Source organism: Falco naumanni, chromosome 5, assembly GCF_017639655.2.
Source record: "Falco naumanni isolate bFalNau1 chromosome 5, bFalNau1.pat, whole genome shotgun sequence".
Taxonomy (NCBI): domain Eukaryota; kingdom Metazoa; phylum Chordata; class Aves; order Falconiformes; family Falconidae; genus Falco; species Falco naumanni.
The window spans coordinates 91,618,115-91,628,789 of NC_054058.1; the positions used below are offsets into that span (position 1 = coordinate 91,618,115).

Genomic DNA, 10,675 nt, shown 5'->3' on the forward strand with positions numbered 1-10,675 from the left:
AAAAATTATCTGCTCCAGCAGCCGCATACACAGCAGGATACTGAATCTTTTCCTTTAACAGAAGAAAATGCACCTCAAATAGCTTTATTTCCCCAGCAGTAATCCAGCAATAGAACATGAAAGCAAGAATTCCAGCAGTCATCTCTGAGTTGGCAGCAACGGTGATCTCAAGATGCTTAAAGCAAATAAAAGGAAAGCAGGAAGAAGAAAAATTGATCCCAAGCACAAGGGCTATTCAAATATTGTAGAAGAATTTACAGAAATCACACAGAAAAACTGAAAACATGAAACCTTGAGTTCTGTAATAAAGGAATGTCTAGGCCAACAATATAAATCCTAACTCTTCACAGAGCATAAATAGTAAAGAAAATACCATTAAGTGTAAATTGGTGACTAACTTCATGGATTTTCAAGGCAAAGTAAGCTCCCAAGTCTTCTACAAGCTTTGGGAAATGCCAGTTCACCCACAAGCTATTCATGCACACCACTCATTGCTTTTTTTCTTCCTCTAAATTCAAGACATATCCATCTTCTGGCAAGGAATATATGATGTCAAGGGAAGAGTCCAGCTAGGGTTTCTTTCCCCTCCATCAAAGAATGAGGTTTGTGTTTACATCACAGGAGTGGTGGAAAAGGAAGTTTACTTCCTAGAAAGCAAGATCGCAGATTACAGCCTGCTCCAAGCAATATCAGTTATGGATGATCAAGTCCAAGATGATGAAACCAGAATTAATTCAGCAGCAGATGGCGTCGTGTCTTGGGTTCCCCCCCCCCCAGCTAAAATGCAAAACATATGGATGGGGTAGAGTAAAGTTTCAGTGAAGGACAAGGGAATGTTTGTTTAAGTCAGGGAGCAAAGAGAAACATCAAAACTAACAAAAGATGTGTAACATGAGCTTTTCAAAAACAAGATCTCTTTTGTAGCTTTCCACTAACAGACTCTCTCTCCAGAAGAGGCATTTCCCAACACCTAACATGTCCCAAAAAAGTTACTATGTAATGCTGTTGAACTTTTTTTTTTCTCCTTTGGTGGGGTGTACTTGCATACCGATAGACTGCTGAACTTCATTAATGATCATTATTTTGAGATATTTTCAAAAAAAAACCTTTCACAACTTCACATGAGTACAGATGAGTAATAACTATTGTCTAACAAAAGGAAAACTGGTTCATTTTAAGGAGCCAATGGATAATACTGTAAACTCTTGCTGTTGCTTATCTAGTTACAGAATTATTTATGAGAATGCTTAGCTCTGTATGGGAAGCATGAGTACCTCTGCCCTCCAAAGCTTATGATGTATACCACAGCATGCATGGCCATTCATTTGACATTTGAGGATCTATTCATGGTAGGAAGCTTAAACACAGCTGTAAGTGTTTGCAGAACAGCAGCCCAAGTAAGAAAATTAATTCCAACAGCCAAAGTGCTTCAAAATACACCTATCAAAAAAGACAGGTTCCTTCCACTCAGCTGCTTCTTTCCTAGCGCATTTAACAGTAGCTGGTTCTAGCGCAGAAGAGAACTTCAGTGTAAAAGCTGTTCGGAAAAAATGCTGAAAAAGAGGAATGCAAAAGATGAAAAGGTAGAGAAGCATGACAACAACAAACAGCAGATTCCGTATGGGGAGAAAACACACACAGGAACTACAAAGGAGGAAAAAAAAATGCAGAAAAGGTTCAACTGGTCACATAGTTCAAGAGCTGGGGGTATGAAGAGAGGAAATCCAGTGTTCCCATAACAAACTTTTGTAGCGGAACCCTAAGGTTACCAGGGATAACCATATCCCATTTGCCTTATCAAAATAAAAGTTAACACTGTATCCTGATTTCTGCCACAAGCAGCTTGATTAGCTGCAAAAATCTGTTCCTAAATAGTAATCTGTATGTTTTTCTAGAGTACTTAAGACTCCCTTTTGGAATGCCAGAAACTCAAGTGTTTTTAATTCATCAGCTATACTCATTACTACCACTGTTAGAAAAATTTCCCGGTAGATCCATGATGTTTTGCACACAATTTCCATACTTGGCAAACATCAACATTTCACCTTTGTGAAGCAGTGTCACAACGTATTGCAGACACCCAGGGCAGGTATGAGAAGGAAACTTTTTAGATGATTCAGGGAAGAGCTGGGTGGCCAGATCACACAGCCTCTCTACATGTGAGGAGGAAGGCAGCAACACTCCTCTTTGCTTGAAGGATGAGACACAGAGCAGATGTCAATCACAGCAGATGAGGCAGTAGTGGTGAGATATTCCTGCCGAAGTACACAAACCAAGGATGATGCAAAGTGGAAGATTCCACAGTTTTGCTCTTTACTGCTCACCAATGTTAAATGTATCTGATTATAAAACATCATCCCCCTAACTCCTCTCTCCCACGGTTCTTTGCATTCTGCCCATAAATTCCATTTCAGCTGGGCTCCATCTTTCACAATGACAACATGCCCAATGCCAAAGCCCTACTTCCTTAACTACACCAACTGTCACTTCATGTCCTATGACTGTCCACTCCACCTGAGGTGTCACCTGTCTGAGCGACCACCTCACTTTTCTTCACTACTGTCCAGCTTCCACAGCTATTCATCTTTTCACATTGTTCCTTATTTCTTCTTCTGTTTTCATACAGCACCTTAAAAGGCAGAATTACAAATCAATACTGAAGCTTATCTATACTTCTGGGGCCTCCACTGACTTAAGAGGGAATCATGGTCATCCTTCTCCTTTAGATGACTAGAAGGTGGATGTTTACTTCAACATTCTACATGGTTACACCTTCTCATTAATGGGATCCAAATATCAGACATTGTTCCATGCTTTATCTGACATTAGTCCTCCATGCAAGCCTTCTGGTAAGCTCTACCCAAACATCATTGCTCTCCAGTTCCCTCATTTCTCATGTATCCAAAAACACAAAGGACCACAGTCTAACTTTCTTGCCTTCTTAGATCATCACTACTAGGACAGCCCAACCCTACAGCTCCAAGCCATATGGAGTGAGGACAGGCACTGTTACCTCCCCTGTTAGAGCTATTTCAGTTCCTATGACACAGCTCAGGTCTGATGGTTGGTAAAGGTAAGCATAACTCCGACCTAATGGTTATGGGCACTGACTGCTGTGACCCCATCCATACTGGCATAGACCGCTGGCTGTTGAGGATCACCATCTAAGTAAGAACTTCATCTATGCTACATGCCAGAAGCCTACAGACTGTACTTTGGCTGTGGACACCACTATAGTGGCAAGAAACACAAGAACTATAATTTACATCCTTTTGTGGACTTGGCTCCAGAAACAGTTGCCTATGATGTTTGTACCATTTCACAGCCTGCTCATCAAAAGTTAAGTTTTCACATGCTGAAGAGACATTTAGAAAAGCAAGACAGCAATTTCAGATTTACAGAAATGATAGCTGTTCACATTTAAAAGGAAAAACACAGCCATTTGATTAAATAACTAGCACAAGGGCACTCTGATTTTATCTGAAAACAAGACACCATACACAATCACACAGAGAGCAAAGCTCTTTGTTGAAGTTGCACACCATCATCAAAACTGTAAGTCCACAAATGGTGAATGACAACAGAGAAAGAATTTTCTTCTTAATGGGGGAATTTAACATTAGTTACTGGATTATCTGCCAAACCGTTTTCAGATTTCAAGCTTCGCTAAGCTGGAGTATTTAGCTCATCATTAACAAACCCATTATTACATTGAAGAAAATAGGGAGCAATTAGCATACAAGATGATAGCTTAAAGGTGGTGCTAATTGGAACGAATGAAGTATTTTTGAATCCCATTGTACACAATTAAGTGAGATAACCAGGTTCTGGAAAAACAATTTGCTAAACAATTTCAGTGATGTCTATTCTATAACCTACGTTTAAAGTTTAAGCAAACTCAGCTCTGCAGTAAGTTCAGCGTACTATGCCTTCGCTGCATCTTACTTCAGTTACTACCACCAGGGCTGTGAAGTGAAAGCTGGTCCTGCTGTACAGCAAGCCTTGTTCAGGAAGCATACATATAAAACCAACAACTAATTCATCACAACAGTGGAGATCATCACTGAAGTTCAAGTTCTGAAAAAGAACTGAAGAACAAAAGCAACAAGGAAACAGAGTGTAATATTCATAACGCACAGTACAGCATGGCGCTGATACACAGCAAGTTGCAAGACCAGTTGAATTATAGGACTGTGCAAAATAAACAACTAGGAATAATAGAAAGCCATCTACAAAGAGCTACTGGGGGGGGGGGGGGAAGTGCATGCTTTTGTTCATGACTGCTAAGTAGACAGGGAGAAATCTTGTACATTAATAGTTAATCTGCCATGGGGAAGAAAGCAGACAGGAGGAAAGATGCAATTCTTCATTAGTCGTGAACTGCACTCAGACATAAGATGTTAGTTAGACAATTATAGTACAGAAGTATGCCTTTGCAACATTAGGGATTTGTTTTCAAAAGCTACAGCTAGGTGATTTAAAAATCACTTTCAAATTTTGTCATATATTATTTCTGATCTATTTAACACACACCTACAACTATAAATATATTTGCACCAGTAGGTTTTACTTAATTCCTATCTTCAGCAAACCTCCCTATTTGTAAATTCGCTTCTACATCACTATTTTTTTTGGCTCGGTAGATGTTTAATATTTTCTTCAAATGACAGAGCCGTCTGTAAACCCGTAACACGCCCTATTTTTAGTATCACACCTATCTCATATTTTCCTTTTTAAAAATACAGCCCAATTATGCTTTGGAATAATACCTCCCTGTACTTCATGTGAAAAAACGCTTCAACAGATAACAACACTCACCAAAGCATCTCTCCCCATAGAAAATGCTACCGCAATCAGCAAGCGGACTCTAATAAACAACTGCAGCATACACCCCATGTTATCGTGCAGGGGCGGTGTTTCCCTGTTTACTGAAAACGTTATTGAACCGTTCCCCCCACACGCGCATAACAACAACAGCGTGCAGTTAACATCTTTTATTCCTACACCCTTCAGAGAAAAAACGGTCCACCCTCTTAGTCTTCCTGTACAACCTTTGAATTCTCTTAAGGTGAGATGTATGTAGCGATTCCAAGGACCGACTGGTAGCAGCAGACCTTCCCCTGAAGTCTGATTTCTAGTGGCGTCATACTCCAAGTGTGTCAGCATACAATAGAAAGGCACTTCTTTAAAGGAAATAAATAAATCATCATCCAGTATCACAATTAAAACCCAAATACTGGCATACATATGCATAAATAAACATACACGCACATATATATATTTCTCCTCATGTTTGAATTATGTAAAGACATCTTGAAAATTAAGGCATCCGTGGGCTAATCTGGAAGTTCTTCAAACAATAAAATGATATCTTCACACAGAAAACCGAGAAGAGCCAAGAGTTCACTGATGAACAACAGATTTTTATCTCTCATAAAAGAGTAATTTGAATTAGCTGATGTTTTAAAATTATTTAAGCTCTACTCCCACCATGACTTCTGCATACGCTGTGAGCAGCCCTATGGAAGCCCATCCCTCACCGGTGGGTGAGGTTAGACACAGCCTCTGTGGGATAAAAGCCTTTATCCTTCTAAAAATACCAGTCTGCCAGGATCCACTCTCGCAAAGCTCCGTGATGCAAACGGCAGCGCTGCAGTCTAGGGGCAGCTTTACTCCCATGAGTAAGCACTGGCAGCACCGCGCTATAATTAGTTGCAGTATTTTTAGGGTCACCGCTGAAAATCAGAGAGAAACCCCTGCGAGAGATCTCAAGGTGGGCTGGTTCTCCCCCTCTGGGGTATTTCCAACGTCTGTAGGGAAGAGAGGCTCGGCAGGCTTTCTGCGGGAAAGATGTCCCTCGCTGCTGTCCCTCTTTCCCGCGGGCGGGCAGCTCGCAGCGCCGCTCCGCGCACCGGGCCCGCGGCCACCCGCGACGTGGGGGCCCGCGGGGAGCGCTCCCCCCCGCCGCCCGCCCCCGGCCCCGCGGGAGGGCCAGCGCCGCCGCTTACCTGACCGCCACCCGCACCGAGCTCTCGTCCTGCCCGGCCGACATGGTGCCGGGCGCAGGCGAGGGGCGGCCGCGAGCCTTGCCGGGAGCGGGGGGCGCTGCCGGGCCGAGGAGGGCCCCGCAGGGGAGGAGGTGGGGGCACCGCTGCGGCTGCCCCCTCACCTCCTCCTCCTGCTCCGCCACCTCCTCTCTCCAGCCATTTTAGGTGCCTGAATGAATAGGTAGCAGCCGCGGCAGCGCAGGGCGGTTCGCGCCGCTCCTCCTCCTACCCGCCGCCCCGCTCCGGCCCCTCCAGTCCCTGGGCGGGGAGCGCCGTCAGTCAGCCCGCCGGCGGGCGGAGGGACGGCCCCCGGGCACCCGCACCCGCCCCTCCGGGGTCCGGCCCCGCCGCCCCGGCCGCCCCGCGCCCGCTCCAGCCGCAATGCGTCAGCAGGCCCCGCCCCGGGCAGCCGCCGCCGGCGCGGGCACGGTGGCCGGCAGGGCGCCCGCCTCACGGGCCGCGCCCCCTCCCGCCACGGCGCCCGGCGCCCCTCGCGCACCTGCCCCTCACAGGCACCCGCCTTCGGGCGCGCGCGCCTCTTGCACGCCCACCTGCTTGCGTGTGCCCTGACACACGCACTTCTTGCACGCCTGCCTCCTCGCATACGCCTTGACACATGCACCTCTTGCACGTCCGTCTCCTCACATACGCCTTGACACATGCACCTCTTGCACTCTCATCTCCTCACATACGCCTTGACACATGCACCTCTTGCACGTCTGTCTCCTCACATACACCTTGACACAAGCACCTCTTGCATGCCTACCTCCTCGCATACGCCTTGACACACACACCTCTTGCACGCTTACCTCCTCACATATGCCTTGACACATGCACCTTGACACACACACCTCTTGCATGCCCACCTCCTTGCATATGCCTTGACACACGCACCTCTTGCACAGCCATCTTCTCGCATACACCTTGACACATGCACCTCTTGCACGCCTGCCTCCTTGCATACACTTTGACACACACACCTCTTGCACGCCTGCCTCCTCGCATACACCCTGACACATGCGCCTGTCCCGCCTGCCCTCCACACATGGCTCGTCTCAAGCAGGCGCGCCCCTGTAGCCCCACACACACCTCTTGCACACGCACCTACGCGCTGGCAGCCACAGCCACGCACGACGCCCGTCGTGCCATCCCACTCACGTGTGCCGCTTCCCCCGCGCGCACACCTGCACCGCGCTTGCACGCCCGTGTGCCCCTGTCCCCCCACAGTTCCCCACACGTGCTACCGGCACGCACGGCTCCTGCCCACGCGCATGCGCAGCCACACGAGGGCTCTCAGCACTCCCAGCTTTCAGGCTTCCCTGCTGGGAAAGCAGAGCTCAGCCCCGTCAGGGCTGGGATTTTTGCTCTTCCACGTGTTTCCCTCTCCTGAGCATGGGTGCGAGCTCCTCGCTCCTCGCTCCCCCGCCCCGGCCCTATGCGGGCCCTGGCGCCGGCGGCAGCACGCAGCTCTCCCGTTTGGTTTCCTGGCCGTGCTCGGCAGGTTTGTTTGCCCTAGCTGCTCCAGCCAGGCATTGCTGTTCTCACTTCGCTAATGAAATGCCTGGTTTTTAGTTGGAAACTGAGTGGGCGGATGACATTAATTTTTGATGCAAATAATATCCCTGCCAGGAAACAAGCCCGGTTATTTTGCCCAAAACAATTCACATTCCTAAGGAAGATTTTCCATCAGAATAGGCTTGGGTCTGAATTTGTAATGATATGCTAAAAACCTTGCAGTTCAAGTTGTTTCGCTTCTGATAGTGAAGGTTGCTCACGCCCAGGCCCCAGCCTCTGTCAGAGATGGGCAGGTGAGGTCTGCCGGCAGGATGGGGCCTCTAGCCGTGCCTGTGGCTCACTCAAAACTTCCTCCTTCTCAGCAGAAATCCACTGAATTATTGTTACTCTGCATGTTTCTCATAGTGACTTCCTCTGCCTTTGTTTGTTTGTTTTCTTGGGGTTGTTCGTTTTTTTTGTTCTCTCTATTCATTTCGAAATTGGACTGTTGCTGGAAAATGACCCGCCTGGAAGATGCTATACAAAATGATGGTCTTCTGCCTTCTGAATTACATGGCACCACCACACGAAGCTCCAACATCATTTGAAATTATGGGGGACTTAAGCTGCATAGCATATCACCGCAGTATACTGAGACAGTATTTGTCCAAAAGGCAGTAAAATGGAGACACAGGTAGTTCAGTCTGAAGTCACAGAGGGGATCTGCTACAGGCAGAGAAAAGCCCATGTTTCCCTGGGCTTCCCAGCTCACTCCTCTATTTAATGCCATAGGCCAGATGCTTTGTTTCTCCTTTTTTTCCACAATATATTATAGAATGGGCAAGGTAGCAGGTAAAGAGAAAGCTCCTGCAGGTGGATTGTGTTGGCATTCATACCAAAATAGCCTCAAAATGCAAGTGATAGAAGGCTCAGAGATCAGGGCGTTTCCAGCTAGTGGAGACCAAACACTCGTGACTGTGTCATACATCTGCCCGTATTGTACTGAGCTATTTAAATTACCCGCAGCCCATCCACGGTGAGTGGAATCCCATGGCATAATTATGTTATCATGACTTATTTACACCAGAGTTACAAATCAAGCTAACAATAAAGCTAAGCAAACATGGGAAAGGCAAAGGTCTCTGTGTTTTCAGTGTAATAGCTTTAGTAACTTGGATACTTTCTTATTCATAGTATCAAAAGCTTTTTTTTCAGCTGACGCAGCTGCAAGGTTAATGCAACAAACGCGCTCAAGCCAAATCTGTACCTTGGCAGTATCCGCCTGCATTTGTTTCACACAGCATCTTCTGCTGGGTAGGCCCCAGTACAGCAAAGCTCATCCCCATCACCCTGAGCATGCATATAAAATCCTGCTAAGTCAGTGCCTCCAGTGCACCCCGCGAGCCGTGCTGAAAGCCCAGCGGCGAGCAGCAGCCGCAGGAGCTGCCTGGGACTGTCTCAGTCCTGGCTGCTCAGCCAGGCTCATGCTCTAGATCTCGCCGGGGCCATTTCTTTTCTGGCCCTCCTGTGCCCTTAGATGTTTGCCTCAGCCTGACCACATCCAGCCCTCTCTCTTCCACAGTGAAAATTAAAAAGCCTGGCAGAAGTCCTCCTGAGCTTAATGTTCTGTAGACAGACGGATTGGTATTTACAGGTTTCAGCTCTTAATGACAAAGATTTGTTATCCACATCGGGATTAAAGAGGAAGCCATAAATGCTGGTGCTATAGTAAATCTATTCCGTTCTAATTCATGGTTATTTCAGTCCTACAGTATTACACATAAATTTTCTATCTTAAATATTTCACTCCAGTGCTGGGCTCCTCTAAAATTGACATAACAAGTTACATTTAGCTTCTTGCCAGGTTTCATGCAAATTGCCTGATGTGTGACCATTTGGATGTAAACCAGGAAAAGGCATAGGTCCTATTTCTTTAATGGCAGATTCTTCTCCATGTTCCCCATTTCCAGAAAGCATTTGTTAAAATAAACTGTTTGTTAACATACTTATCGTAAAATAAACTTTTATTTCATTTTTTCCCAACTCATCCAATGTAAACAGGCAACCAGCAATATTGTTAACTTGGCTGCCCAGGAAGCTTTAATCAATTCTCCTGCTTTTTGTTTCTTATAGTGTAGTTGACCTCTGCTCTCCAGCATCCTATTCATCTATTTGAAGGATTAATTGAATAAATAAGGGCACAGTCGCTTCCTTTCTTTCAACTTCTAAGGGCATAGCCATACTGCCAATGGCTTGTTTATCTTTAATAAAGCTGTGTGGTAACATTTACAGGTATGCCTAATCTCACAGCTAATGAATGAATGTTCCTGGAAGGTGCCCCGTCCTCATGCTCCGCAGTCAGCACGCTTACAGGTAGGACCTCCAGTAGAGCGCCCCATCTCTCCTGTGGCTCCAGCACCACAAGTACCAACCACCTCTAGTCACCCCTGCAAAGGTCCCCGGAGAGGGGACAAACGGCAAGGCTGGGGAGCAGGCAGAGAGTTCACAGCTCTGGTCCCTGCTCGGTGCTTAGAGGAGGACTGCTAGGAACATCCTTCCCTGGCAGCCGTCCCGTCCCGGTGACGCTGTTACACTTTCACCTCCTCCATTCTCCTGCCGTATGACTCAGCACAATGAGCTTCATCCACTGGGGTAACCAAACCAAGCCCTGCGTTTGGAAGGGTGAGGGCTCTGGCTGACACACACACACACCTTGCACCAACGGTGACGCTGCCCAAAGGGCTCCTTTAAACAACAGAAGCTGCCTAAAATCAGTGAGATGTACACAACCTGAACGAGCCAAGCAGACTCCACTTAGGAGTCAGAGCCCTGCGTTTTGACCTATGTATGTTTGCAAGACAAGTTGTTTAGGCTGTGCCTATGCTGTACCCGTTGATTTTGAAATGGTCTAATTAAAATAGACCACTTAAAATAGTACAGCCCTCACTTCAAATTTTTAAACTGTGATAATTTACCAGTGCTGAATAAGCCAGTTTAATCGAAGGTTCAACTTGTTAGTTAGGGCCATGCTAAGGTTGACTATTTCTCTGACCTGCTGAAAATACCATTTAGTTCAGAGAAGAAACTCTGTTGATGAAAATAACAGAACAGTGTTAGAAGATCTTGACATTGAG

General features: G+C 46.5%; 1 protein-coding gene across 9 annotated transcripts in view; it reads right to left on the bottom strand.

Moving 5' to 3' along the window:
- The window catches only part of KIF21A (kinesin family member 21A), a 92,309-nt gene extending 85,902 nt beyond the window's left edge, over positions 1-6,407 (bottom strand). For 6 of the 9 annotated variants that reach the window (XM_040594285.1, XM_040594289.1, XM_040594284.1 and 3 more), the window contains exon 1: positions 6,009-6,407. In XM_040594285.1, coding sequence (XP_040450219.1) covers positions 6,009-6,052 — 44 coding nt within the window. In that variant the 5' untranslated portion in view covers positions 6,053-6,407. The remainder of the gene's footprint in view (positions 1-6,008) is intronic. The other 3 variants (XM_040594286.1, XM_040594288.1, XM_040594287.1) reach the window with 1 other exon arrangement.
- Positions 6,408-10,675: the final 4,268 nt, after the last annotated feature.